Source organism: Megascapheus bottae, chromosome 2, assembly GCF_031878675.1.
Source record: "Megascapheus bottae isolate mThoBot1 chromosome 2, mThoBot2.hap1, whole genome shotgun sequence".
Taxonomy (NCBI): domain Eukaryota; kingdom Metazoa; phylum Chordata; class Mammalia; order Rodentia; family Geomyidae; genus Megascapheus; species Megascapheus bottae.
Genome location: NC_143510.1, coordinates 79,002,830 through 79,025,770, shown reverse-complemented (window position 1 = coordinate 79,025,770; position 22,941 = coordinate 79,002,830). Strand labels below are relative to the sequence as shown.

Genomic DNA, 22,941 nt, shown 5'->3' with positions numbered 1-22,941 from the left:
GGTGAGTTGAACTTTACAACACTGTGAAATATCCTATCATATATATATTGCTTTAAAATCTTGTTTGTTATTAGGACCAGCTTTTGACTACTTTTTGTAATGTGGTTTTTTGTTTTTTTGCCAGTCCTAGGTATGAGCTCAGGGCCTGAGCACTGTCCCTGGATTTTCTCAAGACTAGGGCTCTATCACTTGGGCCACAGCACCACTTCTGGCTTTTTTTCTATGTATGTGGTACCAAGGAATCGAACCCAGGTCTTCGTGCATGCTAGGCAAACACTCTACCACTAGGCTAAACTCCCAGCCCGTAATGTGTATCTTTTTATTTTTCATTTATTTTCATAACCTAATATTTAAAATGTGTATCTTGTAATCAGAACTTGGATCTTAAAATCTTGTCTGACAAATTTTTTTAAGTTGGAGTACCTACTTATATACATATACATCCTGATTGTTAATAAGTTTGGATTTGAACACACTACCATATTATTTCCTATTCACAGTAACTGTTTTATTTTGTTTTTAAATATCTATGGAAATTTAGCATAATTAAAAGTGAAAGAGAGCTGGCCATTGGTGGCTCACGCCTGTAATCCTAACTATTCAGGAGGCCAAGATCTGAGGATGACAGTTCAAAGCCAGCCCCGGCACTAGAGTCCCATGAGACTCCTGTCTCCGACAAACCACCAGGAAACCAGAAGTGGTGCTGTGGCTGAAGGTTTAGAGCACTAGCCTTGAGCTGAAGGCTCAAGGACAACGCCAGGGCCTAGAGTTCAATCCACATGACCAACAAAAATAAAATGAAATAGTAGTTACTGGTTTATTGTTTAAATCAATTTTCACAAGATGAGCATGCCCATCCCTATGCCAACTCTGAACAAAAAACAAACTGGCATTCTATTCAGTTAGTTAGGTTGTTAAGATTCAACATAAGTTACTTCACATTTACACTTACTGTAATTATTGATGTTTTCTATCTACTTTGGGATGTTTTGAGTTTTTTTTCCACTCATCAAACTATTAGTTATTAAAAACCTTTCTCTTTCTCTTTGGGTATAAACCATTTGGCCATAGGAGGCTTTGAGTTCAGGACTGTCACTTGTGTTCATTAATTTTGAGAGAGGATCTTGCTTCCAACCTAGGCATGTGATAGGATTGTAACCTACCTCTAATTTAAGCATCCCACCATAGCCAGGATGGCATGCATGTACCACTGTGTTCACTGAGATGAGGAGTCTTTGGGACTTTTCCACTAAGCTAGCCTGAAATATGGTGCATTCTTAGCCTCCCACGAAGCTAGGATTTCAGGTGCCTAACACCACACCAAACTCTGTGTTGAAAAGGGATCTCTTTTCTGCCCAGGCTGGCCTCAACTACAATCCTCCCATCCTGGGCTTCCCAAGTACCTACAATTACAGGTACAAGTCACTATATTTTAATTGGCACAAGTCCCTATATTTTAATTGGTATGGTTGCTTTAGGGTTTAAAGTTTACACTTTGAATTTGTAGTTTTCTTCTTTTTTTGTGTGTGTGTTTGTTTCCCTACATTTTGGCCAGAGGTAAAAGTTAAATGTTCAGATTTCCTGCTTGTCGTTTACGGATCTGAGCTTTTTCACTCAAGGCAAGCACTCCACTTTGAGCCATATCGCCACTTTTCTGGTGGTTAATTGGAGATAAGAATCTCACAGATTTTTCTGCCAGCACCCTTAGATCTCAGCCTCCTGAATAGCCAGGATTATAGATGTGAGCAATCAGCCCCTAGCAGATTTCCTGTCTTTTGAACATATATTTATTATACTTAACTTTGAAATCCATGACAAAAAATGTTACATATATATAAATAAAATTACTATTATTGTTTTATTTATCATACCTCTTTAATACACAGTATGTACACATGTAGAAGAGAGAAATAATATACTAAAATATAAATATAGCATGTAGACAACACTAATCTGTCTTCAAAAACCTGTGTGATGCTGACATATAAGAAAACTTGGTACAAGTCATAATGCTTTCATAATCAGACAAGAAAAGATCACAGTAACACTTTTATATGTGTTAATACAAATGTGCTGAGACATACTGGGAAAAATGACTCAGATTTTCATTTTTTGAAGTATGTTTAAAATTTTATCCCTTTGAAAAATCATAAAGTGAGTTAGATAGACTAGAGATTTCAGTTTGTTTAGGGACTTTTGTTTTGTTTTATAATCTTTAGTGAATACTTTCATCCCAGAAGCCAAAATAAACAGTGGAACTATATAAAGGGGAAAATAAAATCTCTGGGCAAGGGTCAACAAGAACATAAGCAAATGGACAGCCCTCCTAACCATATACAGCTGAAAGAACAGATCACAATAGGTAAGTGTATATATATATCAAACTATTGATGAAGAGTATAAAATCTTTTCATGATGAACCTCTATAAATAATCTCAAGGCAAGGCAATAATATATTGTTCATAGCACCTGAAGAAGAGAAAAAAATGATATAGACAACAGAGCAAAATAATCCATATTTCTTATTTGGGAAAAAAGCACAAAAGTACTGTAATATTTTAGTGTCTAATATGAAATTTTCATTGATCGTAAGTCAACTTAGGGTAATTGAAACTTTATAATATGATTTTGCCTATTATTAGTACATGAGACAATCAGCAGATATATAATATGCTCTCGTTATGCCTTATAAACCCTTAGAAATTTTTCAGATAGTTAGCTAACACAATATCAACTAGTAACAGAACTATCAGAAGGACAATATAGTAACATAAGTGCAAAAGATACAATGTACAATTTAACATTTCAAAAATAATTACATATACAAGTAATAAATAATAGTCATACTTGATGTTATTAAGTTAAAAAACAACTACTAACCAACCTTGATTTCATTAGCCAGCAAAAACTGCCATTTTAAATTACTTTCTCCATAAAAATAGAAAGCATATCAAAAATTTTTAACGTCATCTACCTAAAAAAATTTAGAAGGCAATTTGTCAATCAAAAATATATGTTTAAAAATGTGATTGTACATAAGTTTTTCATATGCACAATTCTCTTATGAAAACGGCACTTAAGTTTAGCACTAAAGCATTCAGAAAATAAAGGTCCTGTTGACTTTCCTGTTAGGCAGATTATACGTTGTACAATTTTAATATAAAAATATATTTTTGACAGAGCTGAAATAGTGATCGGTGTATAATTCTATTACCCTTTACTTGAAAAAAAAGTTTCCAACTGTAGGCTATGAAAATACTGACATAGTTCTTTGTTGCCAGAAACTTTACAAATTACAAAATCTTGAAAGTGTTCACTGAATTTTCAATAGTGGGCCCGGAGCTTTCTGTTTTCTTCTCGTAGTCTTTCAATTTCAGCCACTAAACCTTCATTCACTGAATACCTTTCCAACAAGGAGTGCATTTCATTCTATAATAGGAGAGAAATTATTTTTAAATGACTGGACTTTCACATTTATTTGGCAAACTATGTTTTACATAGTTTCTGATATGACTTTTCTCATGCTTAATTAACTATTTGAGTTATATTTCTTGTACTCAGTCACAAAGATTACTGGCCAAATTAATAATATCCAGAAGATGATATTAACACATTTTTAGGAGGCTTTTCATTTACTTATGAGAGGTAGGCATGACTGCAAAAAGTATCTTTAACAACCACAGGATTAAAAGGAAATGATCAACTAAAATCTATCTTACTTATTAAAATTTCTGAAACTTCATACTTTATATATCTTAGCCATTAGATATAGCAACTAAGACACATCCATTGCCCTTTAATGGATTTCTTTTCTCAGATGCACATAACTGTATATTCATTTAGAACACAATATCATGTACTTACCAGCTGCATATGAAACTGTTTAATCATCTCCACTTGCAAATTCATAATGTCCCTATGGCACGCTTCTCTAAGAAAGAACATAAAATACTTGTTACAATTATAACAATGTCACCAATTCTACCCTCATTTAAGAAACTGGTCAAACCTTTTATTGTTTCAAATAATTGGCTATCAGTAATTATTACAATAACAAGATACTAGTGAATCTATCATCCATTTGCTAAATGCTACCTATTTCTTCATAGAATTTAAAATATAAGAACTGATTTGATCTTCACAATTAGGAGCAATTATTACTTTTACTTCGCCAACAAAAAAAATTAAGCTAGTGAACAGTTAGAACTTGTCAAAGTCATCTACTCAGCCAATCATGGAACTCTTAAGAAAAATGTCAAGAAAGAAGTCTCCTCAATTTTATTTAACAAAGAAACATTTTTCTTAAGAAGCACATTTGCGCAATATATAATCTGTAGTTCATTGTCACTTTTCCCCCCCATAATCACAGAAATGATGCCAATCTTTATATCTGAGAAATACTATGTTTTAAGTTTCATAAACCATATGTTATATTAGTATATCCACTTTCCTATCTATTGATACTAGATTTGTTTTCAAGTTTTCTTATCATGTTGTTGCAATCACCTATACAGCTTTAAACTACATATGTATGTGTCCATTTATGATATATCCAGATGCATATGCCTGTATATGTACCTCTATATATTTCCAAACTGGCTGTAGGAACAGATATGTTTACCACCAAAGCAAGAGCATTTCTCTTGCTCTTTCCCCTCACTAAAGCGTAGTATTATCACACCTTTTTTTCATTTTTACAGTATGCTCCCTTTTAATTGATGTGATATAGTATTTCAATACTTTTTTTATTCTCTGGTTAATTATGGTGTTGAGCACTTTTCCTTCATGTCTTTTATCTCATTCGTTACAAATCCCTTACTGATGATAACATACTAATTTTGCTAGTAGTGTTTCATAATTAGAATTCTTAGTAATTTACTGACATTTAATAACTCTAATATTACAGGTAAAATTTACATCTATTTTATAGATAGCTTATTTCCCTTTTTAAAAATTACCTTCCTAGCCAGGTGTCAGTGGCTCACACCTGTAATCCTAGTTACTCAGACACTGAAATCTGAGGATCACAGTTCAAAGCCATTGTTGGCACTAAAGTTCATGAGACTCATCTCCAATTAACCACCAGAAAACTGGAAGTGATGCTGTGACTCAAGGGGTAGAGCGCTAGCCTTGAGCTGAAGAACTCAGGGACAGCCCCCAGGCCCAGAGTTCAAGCCTCACAAGTGACCCAAAATACCAAAATACTAATATTACTACTAATAATAATCTTTATACTGTGATTAATGAATACTATTTTAAAATGCCTAAAGTGTGTCACATTTTTATTCTATGTGGAACTAAACAATTTTCTTTTTGTCTTTTTTTTTTAGTACTGGGGATTGAGCCCAGGACGTTGCAAAGCACTGTCCCCTGAGCTACATCCCAGCCCCAAAACTAATACTTTTTCAGAAGCATTCAATATAAACAATTAGATACCACAACACAATTCATTGATCATTCCGTATTTTGTACAGAGATCTTCAATGTTACCACTGTCACTCATTAAGTTCCTATATACACAGAGGTTTCTTTCTTATTTGATTCCATGGCCGATTTGTATACTCGGTGCCAATGTTACATTACCTTAATTTTACTTCAAAACAAAACAACTAAATCCTAATCCACAAGACTAATAAATAACCAATAAGATACTTTATGTCAAACTTTTGATGATCACTCTTTGTATATAGTATACTTCAAAAGGTAATCAACAAATATTGCAAGTTATATAGATGTTATATTGAGCTTACAAAAATCTGTCTACATTTAAAAAATTTTAAAAAATCAGAAATGGGGGCCGGGAGTTTGGCCTAGTGGTAGAGTGCTTGCACGAATACCCGGGTTTGATTCCTCTATACCACATACATAGAAAAAAGGGGAAGTGGTACTGAGGCTCAAGCAGTAGAGCTAGCCTTGAGAAAGTCCAAGGACAGGGCTCAGGCCCTGAGCTCAAGCCCAGGGCTGGCAAAAAAAAAAAAAAAAAAAAAAAAAAAATCAGTAATGGCAGCCTGTACATATTTATCCCTGTCAGGTTATCTGGTAATTGCTTTAGATAACTGTGCCTTTTCCTAGTTGATTGTCATTAAATATACTACAATAAAATCAACAAATCTCAACAGGACTTTTTATGGTTTTATTCTCACTAGAACCTAAATTCAAGTAGTAATTACTGATGCTACCTACCTATACTAAAAAAAAAAAAAAGTGAACCGGATGCCAGTGGCTCACCCCTGTAATCCTATCTACTCAGGAGGCTAAGATCTGAGGATCAACATTCAAAACCAACCGTGGCACAAAATTTATGAGACTCTTATCTCCAATTAACCACCAGGAAAACAGAAGTGGTGCTGTGGCTCAAGTGGCAGAGTGCTAGCCTTGAGCTAAAGAACTCAGGGGCAGTACCAAGCCCAGAGTTCAAGCTCCATGACCAACCAAAAAATGAGAAAGAGGGCCGGGAGTTTGGCCTAGTGGTAGAGTACTTGACTCACATGCACGAAGACTTGGGTTGGATTTCTCGGTACCACATACGTAGAAAAAAAGCCAAAAATGGGGCTGTGGCTCAAGTGGTAGAGCTCTAGCCTTGAGAAAGCCCAAGGACAGTGTTCAGGCCCTGAGATCAAGCCCCAGGATTGGAAAGAAAAAAAGAGAGAGAAAGAAAATAAAATCTAGATAAATAGCAATTTTTCCATTACTACCTAAAGTCATCCAAGGTTTCTTGTATCATGTTCTGAATAAAACGGATTTGTACAGACGTCAGTGGTGCATTTGACCAGTTGTTTCCAATGGTATCTACTATTTTTTCTGAGAGTGAACTGGCAACTCCAGCAGTGACGGAGGATGCTATCTTTGGGTCTAAAATAAAGAACAGAGAAAATATTAGTAGTCAATTTGAACTAAGACACATCAAACATTTCAAAATAAGATTCTATGAGAACACTTGAAAAACTAGCAAAGAACAGTATCTCTGTGACATTTCGAAAAATCTTCTGTCTGGAATACAAATTTTAGAAACTTTCTATGACATTATTTCTAGTAGTCATTTATCTATCTATCTAAACTGCCAACTGCCTAATGTAATAACATGTGACAAGGGGATTCATCTTCAGCATCTCTGAACCAGTTCTCTTCTAAAAGATGAATGTGACAAGCTATACCACAAACCAGATAAACAAGACTATTAAAAACCAACAGAAAGAACAGAGGAGTAAAGTAATGCTTTAGGCAAAGCTCTAGTGCTTACACTAATGTAATATATATATATATATATGTACAAAAACCTTATAAAGAAAAATACAGGTATTTGCATAACAGAATTATTTCTATATGAAGAGCTCCTTAGATACCTTCTTACCTTTAAATGCAATTGAGATTCATGAATGCGGGATAAATTTTACCAGTTAAAGACTTTAATATGAAGAAGGAAAAGAAAAAGATTTACAATTTCAAGTAATTAACCAATCCTTTTTAAAATGTTGGTTATAATTCTATCTATATTTTATTAAATAAAAACATGATATATATGACTGAACTAAAATTTATATTGTTGGACCAAAAGAGGTAGGGTTAAATTAATGTTTATGAGCTTGCATTCCATTGTACTCATTAAAAATATACATATACTAGAAAAGTATCTATAAACTAGCAACTTGAATAGTTTTTAGTCTACCATCACTCCAGCCTTGAAGCTACTTAACTAGAGATTTTTCAACTAATTAACAGCAGGAATGGTTTTGAATTGTTTTAAAAATATGTCTACTGGGGCCAGGACTTTGGCCCAGTGGTAGAATGCTTGCCTAGCATACATAATGACCTGGGTTCGATTCCTGGGTACCAACACATAGTAGTGCTGTGGCTCAAGTTGTACAGTTCTAGCCTTGAGAAAGCCCAAGGATAGTGCTCAGGCCCTGAGCTCAAGCCCAGGACTAGCAAAAATAAATAAATAAATAAATAATATACATATATATATATACACACACATATATATATGTATATATATAATATACATTTGTACCGGGGTGCTACATTCACTGAAACAATGCATCTTGATCAACATCACCTCTTTCAGCATTCTCAACCCATTCCTTCGCTTACTTATTTCAATTCTAGGTTACATAATGAATTTTTTGCTATTTACCAACACAGTTTATGTATACCATGCATCTTGATCTGTGTCATTCTTCTACCCCTTCCCCCTGGTTCCCACCTCTTCCCCCCCAACTCCCCCCCCCACACACACAAGTGCTCATTTCCTGGTACTTATTTTGTTGGGCTTTTTTAGTCTTTTTAAAGTCCTATGCTATTTGCCCTCTCCACAGAGTCTATTGCACTTCAGTTAATTTGTTTATAACCCTTACTTACCACCCAGAGTGTTTACTTGCTGATTTATAGGCTCATTCTAGCTACCTCAGATGAGGGACATCATGCAGCCTCTTTCTCTGGATCTGGCTTATTTCATTTAACCATCAGCAAATTTTATGTACTTACCCGGAGTTGAGGATCCATTGACTGGGGGCTCATATATTAATTGGGGCTCAATATCTTTCTCTGGCTTTTCAAATTTCTCAAGGTTTCTTGTTTGGTTAGCTGACAGAGAGGTATTTAGATTTCCAGGTTCAGTACCAGAGGAGATCAATCTGGTAAACTTTAGATTTAAAACAATTATTTCAATATATACTTTGTTTTACCTATACAGCCCATTAAATTTTTGTCTACTTTACTTTTTCCACCCAGAACCATTAATAATTAACTCAGGGTTAAGTTCAGTATTGTTTTCAGATAGATACCTGCTTGAAGGAGTCCTTAGGTTCTGGTTTCCCCAGATACGTCTTCTTAGACTCAGCTGTCAGATCGTGGTTTTCATTTTCTTCTTTCCCTGGTGATCCCATAAAAACATTAAGAGGGCTAGAGTGCAATGCTAAAGTGCCTGAAGTTACTGGAGTTTTTCTTGGAGGAAACACTGAATTCAATTGTGGTAGAAAGTCAAGTCCTGAAAGGAGAAAAAAATGCATTTACATGTAATATTTCTCAATTGTGCATACTTACTTGTAAGCACTTATAATAGGAAGATTAATTTGGCAAAAAGACAGGATTTGAATTCGGAAGAATAGTTTATTTCTTAGAGATACCCTGAACTTTATATATATTTTGAGCACATCTTTTAAAAGTTAAAAACTCTATTTTCTGATCTGTAAAACGTGAATGATATAATTTCCTAGAGTTGTGAGACTTATAAATATTGCATTTAGGGGCTGGGAATTTGGCCTAGTGGTAGAGTGATTGCCTAGCATGCACGAAGACCCGGGTTCAATTCCTCAGTACCACAGGTATAGAAAAAAGCCAGAAGTGGTGCTGAGGCTCAAGTGGTAGAGCTCTAGCCTTGAGAAAGTCCAAGAACAGTGCTCAGGCCCTGAGCTCAAGCTCAGGACAACATAGATAGATAGATAGATAGATAGATAGATAGATAGATAGATAGATAGATAGATAGATAGATAGACAGACAGACAGACAGACAGACACAGACATAGATATAGTCCAAGAACAGTGCTCAGGCCCTGAGCTCAAGCTCAGGACAACATAGATAGATAGATAGATAGATAGATAGATAGATAGATAGATAGATAGATAGACAGACAGACACAGACATAGATATAGTATTTAAAAATACTTTTAAAATTATAAAATACAGCTGGGCTCCAGTGGCTCATAGCTGTAATCCTAGCTACTTAAGACGCTGAGATCTGAGGATTAAGATTAAAAGCCAGCCTGGGCACAAAAGTCTGTGAGGCTATTATCTCCAATTATCCCCAGAAAACAGGAAGTGGTGCTGTGGCTCAAGTGGTAGGATAATGGTAGCCTTGAGCCAAAGAGCTCAGAGACAGCACCCATACCCAGAGTTCAAGTCCCACAACCAACAAAAAAAATAAATAAAATAAAAATAAAAAAAATACAAAGCATATTAAGTGTAGTCACTATTGGTTTTTGATACCTATATATACCAATAGAAAAGCATATGTTGCGGTAGGTGGCTAAGTTGAGTTCTAGTGATCTTGAGAATTTGACATCAGTACTCTGTGCATTCCCCTCCCTTTGAATATGGGCTAAACTTGCAGATTTATTTCTAAAAGAAAACATGAAAGAAGTGGTATGATGTCTCATCCAAGACTGGGTTACCCTCCCTTCTCTCTCACTTATCTGCTGAGGAAAATGGCTGCTCTGTTGTCAGCTTCCCTGTGGAGATGTTCCATTGGCAAGGAACTGATATTTCCAGCCAAAATCCAGAAAAATGAGCTTGGAACCAAATTCTTGCCTAGTTGAGCATTGAAATAACAGGAGGTCTGGCCAATATCTTGATTGAAGCATCCAAGCAATCTCAAGCCAAGTCATGCTCGGACTCTTAACCCACATAAATAATGAGATAATATATTGTTCTTTTCAGCCTCACAGTTTTAGTGTAACCTATTGCACAGTAATAGGTAATATGGTATTACAATTTCATGAAAGTACTTTCTAGTATTTCTTACCATCTCCTTTGCTTACAGACTCATCACTTCCCTTGTTGACTACAGCATCTACAATAAAGTAAGATGAAGTTTAAAGTGAAAAATAAACCTTAGCAACTTAGGCTTAAAGCTTAAGATCTCAAAGACTCAAAATCTTTATATATATATATATATATATATATATATATATATCATATACATATACATGTATATATGTATTTGTGTGTGTGTTCAAAAGTTACAGCTAGTACTGATCTAAACATCCCTTTCAATGTTTCATGTACAACAATAAATTCATCAGATAATGGCCAATAAGCATGATTATCTTATTAGCAAAATTATCTGCACATATTTTTGAAGTCATTCCTTTCCTCTTAATGTTTTTATTTAAAAGAACAAATTGAGGTACAAGTACCTTAAAAATCTCATCCTTGACATTAAAAGACAAATTTCTTGACAATAACAATTAGCATTTGGGCCGGGAGTCTGGCCTAGTGGTAGAGTGCTTGCCGAGCATGCATAAAGACCCAGATTTGATTCCTTGGTACCACATACATAGAAAAAAGCCAGAAATGGTGCTGTGGCTCAAGTGGTAGAGCTCTAGCCTTGAGAAAGCCCAAGGACAGTGCGCAGGCCCTGAGTTCAAGGCCCAGAAAATAAAAATAAAATCTATTTAAAAATATATATATATATAAAAAAACAATTAGCATTATATTTACTATCTAGTTTTTCTTACTATTAACAGGAAAACCTCAAGAAAGATGGCAGGCTTTAAATTCTAATTAATCACACTTGAAAAACCAACAGTAGGTATTCATTTCTCTTAAAAATTAGGAAATGTATTATGACTAAAGTATATGTATATGAAAATGTTATGATGAAACTCATGTAAAATGCTTAAAAACCAAAACAACATTAGGTCTGGCACCACTGGCTCATGCCTGTAATCCTAAGCTGAATCTCATGGATCATTGTTCAAAGCTAGATTGAGCAGGAAGTCCATAAGACTTCAATTAACCATCAAAAAAAAAGGCAAGAAGTGGAGCTGTGGCTCAAGTGGTAGAGAGCTAGGGAACAGTTTGCAAGCCCTAAGTATAAGCCTCAGGAAAAGCAAAACAACAAAAACAATAAGATGATTTAGGCTTCCTTTATAAATGCCTAGCACTTGCAAAAAGCCCCTCATATATTTCTTTAATGCAAGAGTTGCTTGGGGATTGATCTCACAAACTAGGCCTCCCAATTCAGTGCTAGCCCCACATACTTTTTTTTTTTTTTGGCAGGGGGAGTGGTCATGGAGCTTGTACTCTGGGCCTGGATGCTGCCCCTGAGCTCTTCAGCTCCAGGCTACCATCCTACCCTTGAGCCACAGCCCCACTTCCTGTTTTCTAGTGATTAATTGGAGAAAAGAGTCTCTTGGCTTTGTAGTGTCCCAGGTAGCTTTGAACTGAGATCCTCAGATCTCAGCCTCCTGAGTAGTTAGGATTACAGGTGTGAGATACGGCATCTGCTCCAGCTACCATACTACCTTTTCTTTCTTTACCACATTCTTCCTATCTTTTTAGCTATTGAGTTTAACTTCTCTTTATCTCAGAGAAAAGAACAGAATTTTTCCTCTTTCCTTAAATGGGAAGACTGGCTCTAACGTATAAGTTTTTCCGGATAAGACAGAAGACACTCAGTATGTCTGAAACATCATTTATTAATTTATTCCCTCTATTATGAGATGTAGGAAATTTGGGGAGGACCAGAAGTGGAGTTGAGGCAGCATCTAAACACTGAGTTCAAGCCCCAAGACTGGCCAAAAAAAAAAAAGGTGGAAAGACTATTTAATGAAATCTTAAGATCATGAGTAAAATTCTGCCGTTTGACATTTAGAATCTATCTTTTCACTGCTATAAATAAAACAGCAAACACACAAACCTCTATGAGCTTCTCTGAATATTTTCTGAGGTAAATTTGTAGAAATGAAATTATCAGGTCAAGAAGTATGAATAATTTAACTCCACTATATTACCCTCTAGATATTTATTCAAACCACTGACAATTAAGAAAATGGTATAAACATTAGGACCAAAAAGAGCACAGTTAAACAATGTCCTAGTTCACAAACTATATCTACACTGGAAGTTGATAAAGACTTTTTACTAATAGCAACATCTACAGGCTGGTATTTCGGATATATTGTACATAGGTGTGTTTTTGTGCGTGTGTTACAGACACGTGTGTGCTACAGTACAGATATCTAATACTTTCATGCTCAGCCTAAAAGATGGGACAATTTATCACCTATGTATTTCATATATACCAGTAATCTTAATGTTTTTAACTGGCAAGGTACTTTTTGCATAGCAAAAAATTTTAAGATTTTAGGAAGGTAAATTTTGAAGTAGACAAATATATTGCCAATGAAAATAATACTTCCTTTTAAGAAATGCTTATAGGGCCCGGGAGTATGGCCTAGTGGTAGCTTGCTTGGCTAGCATGCACGAAGACCCGGGTTCAATTCCATGATACCACATGCATAGAAAAAAGCCAGAAGTCATGCTCAGGCTCAAGTGGTAGAGCTCTAGCCTTGAGAAAGTCCAAGGACAGTGCTCAGGCCCTGAGCTCAAGCCCAGGATTGGCAAAAAAAAAAAAAAAAAAAAAAAAGGAAATGCTTATAATGGAGAGTTACTGGCATAACTCAGGGGTATACTAGTCTAGGCTACTGCAAGAGGCCATGAGTATGAATTCTGCCCCCCCAAAATGAATTTTTTGGGGGGGTCAGTCATAGGGCTTGGACTCTGGGCCTGGGCTGTCCTTGAGCTCTTCATCTCAAGGCTACCGCTATACCTCTTGAGCCTCAGCTTCACTTCCAGTTTTCTAGTGGTTAATTGGAGATAAAAGTCTGTGTTCCTGGGCTGGCTTTGAACCATGACCCTCAGATCTCAGACTCCTGAGTAGCTAGAATTACAGGCATGAGCCACTGTACCTGGCCAAAAAAATGAAAATTTTCATGGAAACTAAAATACTACCTTTAAAGTTATTTGCCATTAAAATTTAACAGCATATTTTGGAATTATTTGAAATACTAGGATAAAGGAAAAAGATATTATCTAGGAGATGAGAAAATAAACTGCAATGTTCAGAGCTAGTCTGAAGCCATTATTCACACCGTTTAGGTTCTAAGCAAGCATCATCCGCTGATCTGAACATACTTACCATCTCTGATGGGCGAAAACATGTCACCTAAACTACTCTTGCCAGTATCGTCAAAGCTGGAGAAATCCTGACTTTTTCCACCATCTGTTTCCTTAGATAAAATATCAGTATTTATGCTTCGTGACAAACCTTACAAGAATTAGACATAAAAATCAGTGTTAGTATATCTAAATAAGCTTGATTATCAGAAGTTGTAAAAATCAATGCATTGTTCATAATAATGAATTATCTTCACTACAAAGCATCAGGAAAGAAAGCAGAATAAGCCAGTTGTTAAGCTAACCACCACTCTCAGAGATGAAGCTTTCTCAAAAGCAAACAGTATATTAATTCATATAGCAATACCTTTTTAGTCACTTTGATAGGAAATTTCTAGAATAATTTAAAATATATTTACTTCCCTCTGAAGCACTGAATATACACTGATTACGTATAATATACTTTCATTTCTAATTCTTATGATCTTCCATGAGTGATTTTTTACAAGTGTGCTAGAAATAATGTGATGCTGAACATTACAACAGGATTCAATTAACATTAGTCCTTCAGTATGCACAGAATGGGTCCTTAGTCCCTTTTCTGTTTTGTTTTGTTTTTATTTCCCCCTAACCATAGGAGCTTAATATTAGATTCAGCATTATCAGCTCCAATGACTTTACTAACCTTTATAGATTACTGGGAATACAAAAACAAAGATATCAAACTCATAGTCTAGCAACAGGTAACACTAAAGATAGGGGCAGTAGTTTTATTTGCTCTAGTAGTATACATGGTAGGGCTTAAAGCAGGGACTTGGTATGAAAAACTGCAAGCTCAGTAGCTACTTGCTTTGTTTCTGGCACTTAGACGAAAGTCTAGCTTCTACAACATAGCATATTTCTGTACTAATTTCAAAAAGTGTTTTATTTGACATTTCAGTCTCAAATCAAAACTGAAAGATCTGAGATGACAAGAACAGATTATTATAATTTGAAAAATGTCCAGGCCTGGCTAATGAAATCAACTATTTTATTAAGTAAAACAGCTGCTAGAAAGTTAAAATATAACAAAATCACTTGTACCACAATCACTACAAAGCTTTATAGACCAAGAGTTAAGAGGTTATAAAGAAAAAGGAGAAAAAATTTGAGTGCATGACTGGAATCTTTAGAATGTTACAAAATGGAAGTGTGGTCCCACTGAAAAATAATGTGAAAGCCTGTTCAAATAGCTGTACTGAAAATGAACAAAAAGTCCAGAGGTTCTTTTAAAACTTTAGATTGGCTTAAAACATGTAAAATAGTAACAGTTATAATGATGATTGTGATAATGATTCAAATAAACTTTTATGCCATAATTCACCACAAGCCTGCGTGTGTCAGAAACTTGTGAAATAATTTCTCTGATTTTCACAAAAATACCACTAGTTAAATATAATCTTCATGTATAGAAACAAAAACAACACTGGGGTAGGATAAGAAAACTACCCACAATTGGTAAGAAGTAACAGACCTGAGATTTGAGTATAACTTATCTCAATGTTTCCAAGGGAAAAATTTGTGTATATCCCTTTTCTTTTTCCACCAGTCCCTGGCCTTGAACTCAGGGCCTGCACACTGTCCTTGGGCTTTCTCAAGGGTAGAGCTCTACCACTTGAGCCACAGTACCACTTCCAGCTTTTTTCTATGTATATGGTACCAAGGAATCAAACCCGATCTTCATGCATGCTGGGCAAACATACATTCTACCACTAGGCTAAACTCCCGGCCCAAAACTTGTCTATATCCCTTTAAGAAAATCCAAGAATAAGCAAGTATATGTAGCAAAACTTACACAGTAGTGAATTTACTGAAGGATAAAAGCTCAGGAGTCCTTTGGGCTATTCTTAAAACAATTATTCTAAAATAAAATAAATCACAGACTTAGTCTCTAGACCAAAGGAAACATCTTTTGCCAGAAATTTGGGTAATCTGACAAGAGTTACTGATCAGTGAGCCAGCAAACCCAAGTCTTTCATTTCCTAATTTTGTCATCATCTTTAACATGACACCTTCTTAAAACTGAGTAACAGTAATATTTTAGAGCTTACAGAAATACTTTAGTGATAGAACATTATGAACTCATTCTTTAAATAACAAATTATAAAAGTTATAAAAGAACTTTCAGAAATTTCGATAGTATAGTTATTGACAATTAGCAGATATTAGTCAAAGTTTTCTTTCAAAATAGACTTTTAAAAGTAAACAGCAATGATGTTTCTATAAAAGTTCTCAAATAGAGACCTGGCTATGAGCTCTGAGCTGGCTTTCTGTAAGGATAATAAAAAATATTCCTAGGAAATAGACAGTGAATAGATGCATTATATACAGCTTACTTTGTTGTTAAAAGTTTATTGTATTATTTAAGATTATTAGTTTTTTTCATGCTACTTTGAAATAGTGAGTTCATACTGAGAAGAGAAAAAAAAATATTTCTGCCTAAGTACTTGTCCTAAAAAAAGAAAAGACATGGGCTGGGAGTTTAGCCTAGTGGTAAAGTGCATACATGAAGACCCAGGTTTGATTCCTTGGTACTACATACATAGAAAAAGCCAGAAGTGGTTGCTGTGGCTCAAAGGATAGAGCTCTAGCCTTAAGAATGCCCAAGGACAGTGCTCACACCCTGAGTTCAAGCCCCTGGACCGGCAAAGAAAAAAAGAAAAAAGAAAAGACATGTAGATATACAGTTCCATAGAGCACAAGGTTTAAAAGCACACTGGTATACCATGTAGACTTTAAAGAATACCTGTAACAAGTTAAAGAACAACATAACTTCTTAAGTCAAAAAAATGTTTTCACCAATTTGTAGAATGTGATTTTTTCTAAAGGCCTATCATTAACAACACCTTCACAAACAACATACACTTCTGCTTCAGAATTGTTTCATCAATGATTATCAGAAATCATTTTCATTTAATAAACTAATATATACCAGACACTAAAAAATACGTAAAATAGCCAGTACGTAAAAATAGCCACTTTATCACCTGACTTCCTTTTCTTTCCAAAAAGGTTTCTCAACAGAGATTATTTCTGAGCCAGCATCATTCCATTTTCAAGATAATCACTATTTCTCACAACATAATTATAGCAGTATAGAGTAAGTACACTACCTTCCCTGATCTTTTCAAAAATGTATAGCAAAAGATAAAAGCCCCTTGGTTCGGCAATACCTAATAAATACCAAATGAATCACAGCTCTAGTTTCTTGAGGAAAGTGCTACTTATCTGGGGAGAGAGCACCTTCGAATCCCACATCTATCAGCAATGTTACCTGCTTTGTTCTGAACAGCACCTGTTCCTTTCCCCACAGCTGATGCCACAGGCTGTGGTGCAACTGTGGCAACAGATGCAGTGGCTGCCTCTCTGACAATTCCCGAGTTCTGAACTCCTCCGCCAGTGCTCACATTGATGGTTCGCTTGTTCACTGCTGTGGCCTTATTTGAACCACTTTTATTTGAACTGGACTGAAATGGAATGGAATATTTAAAGCTCAGGTTACTAATGTTTCATACTATACATTAATATTTTATGGATGTAGACTGGTAGCTTTTATCCCCTTATAAATAGTATGCTTGTTGGTGGATCTGAGTATTACTCTGAACCAGAAATACCTTGTAAAATAGTTATAGTTTATATATATATATATATATATAAAAGAATTAACTACAAAAAATTTAAACTACATATTAGATGCCTTTTTACTAAGATTAGTTAAAATGCTATAAGAATGATTATGAATACAGCACTTTTTAAATTGACAACATATAATTTTCACATTCTAAACTAGATTTTTAGCAAAAATCAACAATGCTGAAAAGAATCTTTCTCACCTTAGTAAGAGCAGTGGAGTACTGAAATGCTATACACTGCACAGATGTCTTGTGAGCATTGATGGTTTTCACTGGGGATTTCAGCATCCTTAAATCATACTGATATATTTTCCCACGGGAAGATCCAATAGCCAAAGTGGCTCCATCAGGCATGAAATCCACCGCAGTGAGAGGAGCCTCAGCCACCAAAGTTTTCACTAGCCTTTGGAGGAAGGAACAAAATATATGCAGGTATGTTCATCTATGTAGTGATATCACTTATAAGACATGTTTACCAAACAAGTTTCTGACAAGTAGGTAAACAGCATATATATCCCAAATATTAACGAATTCAGAGTTTGCCAGAGGATTATTTGTAATACAATGACAGGTAAGGAACTGTTGAACACTGTCTTTTCTTTGTTTTCATTTCTGTTCTATTTCATTACCACTAAAAACATCTACTTCTTTGAGTGATGATTAATTTGACAGGGTATGCAGTACAGTTTCTGGTGTTACTCCACAAACAGGCTCTAGCATCGGGACAGAGGAGGTTCTGTGCATCTACTTTCCACTTAGTGACTCACTTAGGTCTCAAGAGGACTATGACCTTTCACAGGGGAGCAGCTGTTACTCTGCTCATAGTTGTGCATCTCTTCACCAAAAAGCTACAGGGCACACAGTCCACATGGCTTGATCCTCAGGAAACTAATTCACAAGGACACTGATCTGCTGAAGCTGAGCTCTTTGCTGGTGTATCTGGTATAAGAGAACAATGGCTTACTGACTATTGGTGCACCCAGTAAATTAATTCAAAAGAAAAGAGTAAATATCTAAAACTCTACCATCATAACAAGGCTTATGACACTGGGATCCAGCCCTGACAGCACTGACATTCTATGTGAGCTTTACATACTATTATGTACCTTCAAGACAACTCTGTCTTGCTAAAGAAGGAGGTAAATGTGTAAAAGATCAAGCACCTTCCTTGAAATAATTTTGCTCCTAGGAGATATCTGGCATGTCTGGAAACAGTATAGGCTATCACAACTCGGGGAATGCCAATGGGATTGAGTGAACAATGTCCATGAATGCTGCTAAATATACTACAATCTCAGGGTAGGTTCCATAACAAATAATTTCCCAGCCCAAATATATTAAGTCTAGAATTTTGCTGTAGAAAATAATTTTAAAACCAATTAAAATAATATTTAAAGCATGTTTAAAAACACAGTTATACTTTGAAAAAGAAAATAAACACTAAAGAATGTCACACACACACACACACACACACACACACACACGAAAAGCATGTGAGCTTGGTACTGGTGGCTCACACTTGCAATGCTAGCTACTGAGGATGCAGAAACTTGAGGATGTGGTTTGAAACTAGCCTCAGCAGAAATGTCCATGAGACCCAGCTCATGCCTGTAATCCTAGCTACTCAGGAGGCAGAGATCTGAGGGTCAAAGTTCAAAGCCAGCCCAGGCACAGAAGGACCTGAGACTCTTATCTCCGATTAATCTCAAGAAAACAGGAAATGAGACTTGGCTCAAGGATAGGGTAGTAGCCTCGAGCTGAAGAGCTCTGGGACAGCGCCCAGGCTGACATCAAGCCCCATGACCCACAAAAAAAAATGTCTATGAGACTCTTATCTCCAATTAACCACTAAAAAAGCTCAAAATGAAAGTATGGTTCAAGTAGTAGAGTATTAATCTTTAGCTAAAAAAAAGGGTCAAGTAAGAATACAAGGCCCTGAGTTCAAGCCCTAATACAGGTGCTCACATAGGTGCATGCACATACACACATGTACATGTACACACACACACACACACACACACACACACACACACTCCATAGATATAGATATAGATAGATAAGATAGATAGATAGATAGATAAGATAGATAGATAGATAGATAGATAGATAGATAGATAGATAGATAGAGATAGACAGATAATAAAATAAAATAAGGATGTGAAATCAAGATGCCACTCTCAAACTATCAAGTTGCAAAATTCTTAATGCTCATGCCCCAACCACATTTTTCTGCAGGACAATAAGAAGAAACAAACTTTCTTTTTACTAGATACAAGAAGTATAGAGAAAAATTATGAGTTAAATAATGAGAATAGTATACAATGTTAAATACATCCTATACATGTTAAATACATGGGGCATGAAAAATAATGATACTAATGTTGAAGTAGTAACTATATGCTAGCCACCATTTTTAAAGGTTTCTACATGTAGACCTTTATTTAAAACAAAACTATGCAGTTACTATTGTCCCATTTTATTTTATTTATTTTGATTTTTTTAATCTTATTGTCAGGGTAATGTATAGAGGGATTATAGTTATATTCATCAGGTAGTGGGTGTATTACTTCTCCAACATTGATAGCGATAGCTCTTCTCATGTTTTTGTCCCTCTTTCCCTCCCCTTACCCCCTCCCAATCATCTTGCTTTCCTCCCTTTCCTTCTCTATTTCAAATAAATAAGTGTATATACATTATACCAGGTAATAAAGTCAGATAGAGTAACCACATGAGATTAACCATAAGGGGGGAAAAAAAAAGAAAGAACTGCACAGTACATTAAGAAACAATCACAAAGATAAACAAGAGATTTATTGTCCCATTTTATAGATAAGAAAACCAAACCTCATTTGCTTAAAATTACATAGCTGATAATCAGCATAATTTGAATTTATAAAACGAATTATTCTATTACAGAGCTTATGAACTGATAAACAACTCAAATTTATGTTCTTGATCTATTGTTGAGTCAAAAGAATCAGGCTAAAACTATGACACATGACATATAATCCTATATTTGTAATAAAATGATGGATGACAGAAATAATCTCCAATAGAAAAAAAAGAAGTATATAGATCCTAGCTCTTAGGCATTAATCTGAACCTATATGAGCCACAAATAGTCTGTCAATGGGATAACTACTTGTTACTAAATTGAGGAACAGGCATGTCACACTTACTTCTTACTTGAGGTGTCATACAGGATGATCCTTTTATCCAAGCCTATGGTTACAAACAGCAATTCATTGACAGGAGAGAAACAGATGCCAGAAGCTGGAGCTTTATGTGTGCTATCGAAGTTATGATGTGAACTCTGACTATTCACATCCCAGAGAGTTACTATTCCATTATCTGAAACACTACCCAGTAATGATTTCTTAAACAAGGAGTACTTCAGGTGCCGAACCGACTATAAAAATAAAATAATAAATTATATAAAATTGTAAGCATTCACAAAGATACTTTATATAAATTATAAAAAGCACATCAACTGTACATGGGATTTAGAAATTCTCATTTTCAAGAGCAACAGATTTTTGCCAAAAGAACCCAAATGTAGCCGGGCATAGTGGCTCATGCCTGTAATTCTAGCTACTCAGGAGGCTGAGATTTGAGGGTCAAAGTTCAAAGCCAGCCCAGGCACTAAAAGACCTGAGACTCTTATCTCCAATTAACCTCTAGAAAATGGGAAGTGGGGCTTGGTTCAAGGGTAGAATGGTACCTTGAGCTGAAGAGCTCAGGGACAGCTGACATCAAGCCCCATGACCCACAAACAAAACAAAACAAAACAAAACAAAACCAAAATGTATTTAGTGGACGATAGAATGAACCTGAAACATAAAAATATTCTATTAATAAATTGTTATGATTTTATTATATTGGAGTATAACACCCTCAAGCACCCTCTTTATAGAGGAAAACTTCAATACACTGAGATTGCTGAGTTAGAATATGTACTATAAATACAGAGCATATTCACAGATAACTACAAGGAAACAAACAACTACAAGGGAACACTGGATATTAGATATATTTGTTTGAATTGGAGCATGTGGTGATCTGTTGATTCTAAGACCTGCAGAATAATAAAACAAAACTATTAGGAGGAACTGGCAACACTCTAAAATGGGGATGAGCTATATCCAGGCTTTCAAAATCAGCAGTCACCCTAAGAGCAAGCTGGCCTTTCTCTAAACATTAATCCCTGAGGCAACAAAATATTTTCCCTTTTCAGTATCTAATGGAACAGAATAAACAAAGATCCAAATTTAATAAACACATCCAAGACGTTACTTTACCTTTAATAAAATACTGCTTTCAAATTTGTTTGATATTATATGTAATATCCAAGAACTTCATATGCAAGTTAATTTTCCTCTGAAAAATCACAATTTACTTAATTCTCAGATGTTTTAAAATAATATTCAATATAAACTCTAGGATAACAGAATATTTGTTATCAAAATTTCAGCTAACATATTAGAACTATGGTCATCCATTAAATTTGATGCCTCATTTTCAAATAAGGAGTCAAAACACAAAAAGATGCTGGTTTACATTTTTTCCAGTTTTGTTGAAAGAACCCACATTCACGTGAATATAAACCTTCCTTCTGGACTACATTCAAGGAAAAGATAAGCTACAGAAATCTTTGGTTTTTGAGCCAGTGTCTTGTTATACAATTCAAGGTAACCTTAAACTTGCAACTAAGAATGCTAACATTATAGTAATATTTATAGAATCACATGCTAGTCCTGTTAAAACAAAAGGCCAAACAATATTTTCCAAGATATTGTGTAGCACTAGAAGGATTGACAGAGACCAATCTAGTATAAGACACAGGACTGTACCCCCCCCAAAAAAAAGCCTTAAAATTTAGCTATTCCAAATCTGATGGAGATACAGAGCTTAATACTTTACATGTAAAACTTCAAACATGATCTTCACATCATACTGAGAAACTTGAATTATGGGTGTGAACTGCTGGGTTCCAGGTCAGTCATTTTTTACAAACATTTTGAGACTCATCAATAAACACACTAACTTCTTAGCTCCTTGATAACATTAATGAAGTATCTTTTCTGACTTTCTACATATATTATCTTCTCTTTGAACAGCTAACAATTGTGAATGAACACACTGATCTACTACATTATTTAAAATAAACAATTCATTTTGTTATCAGTTGCACTTAAGTTATTATACAATTATCTTCTTTAAGAATGGGTGGGGGGGGGGGCAGGGAGTTTGGCCTAGTGGTTAAAGTGCTTGCCTAGCATGCATGAAGACCCGGGTTCGATTCCTCGGTACCACATACATAGAAAAAAGCCGGAAGTGGTGCTGAGGCTCAAGTGGTAGAGCTCTAGCCTTGAGAAAGTCCAAGGACAGTGCTCAGGCCCTGAGCTCAAGCCCAGGACTAGCAAAAAAAAAAAAAAAAAAGAATGGGTGGGGGGTATGGGGGGGGAGGGAAATGGGTACCAAGACATGTGAAAGGGTATCAATGTATGTGAATTAATGCACCTTCTATCTGGCAAATATCATGTAACCCTTTTACTAATTACAATAAAAAAAAAGAGGAAAAAAATGTTCAAA

The 22,941-nt window shown here is 35.3% G+C and overlaps 1 protein-coding gene across 1 annotated transcript in view; it reads right to left on the bottom strand.

The window, feature by feature from the left end:
* Nucleotides 1–1,903: 1,903 nt before the first annotated feature.
* Nucleotides 1,904–22,941, bottom strand: part of Nedd1 (NEDD1 gamma-tubulin ring complex targeting factor) — a 39,674-nt gene continuing 18,636 nt past the window's right edge. Inside the window, exons 6-15 of the mRNA XM_090328448.1 lie at nt 20,529–20,758; nt 17,551–17,752; nt 16,992–17,184; nt 13,701–13,829; nt 10,521–10,568; nt 8,784–8,986; nt 8,485–8,641; nt 6,696–6,852; nt 3,865–3,931; nt 1,904–3,429 (exon numbers count right to left, since the gene is read on the bottom strand). Of these exons, the coding sequence (XP_090184574.1) occupies nt 3,325–3,429; nt 3,865–3,931; nt 6,696–6,852; nt 8,485–8,641; nt 8,784–8,986; nt 10,521–10,568; nt 13,701–13,829; nt 16,992–17,184; nt 17,551–17,752; nt 20,529–20,758 (1,491 nt within the window). The 3' untranslated portion in view covers nt 1,904–3,324. The remainder of the gene's footprint in view (nt 3,430–3,864; nt 3,932–6,695; nt 6,853–8,484; nt 8,642–8,783; nt 8,987–10,520; nt 10,569–13,700; nt 13,830–16,991; nt 17,185–17,550; nt 17,753–20,528; nt 20,759–22,941) is intronic.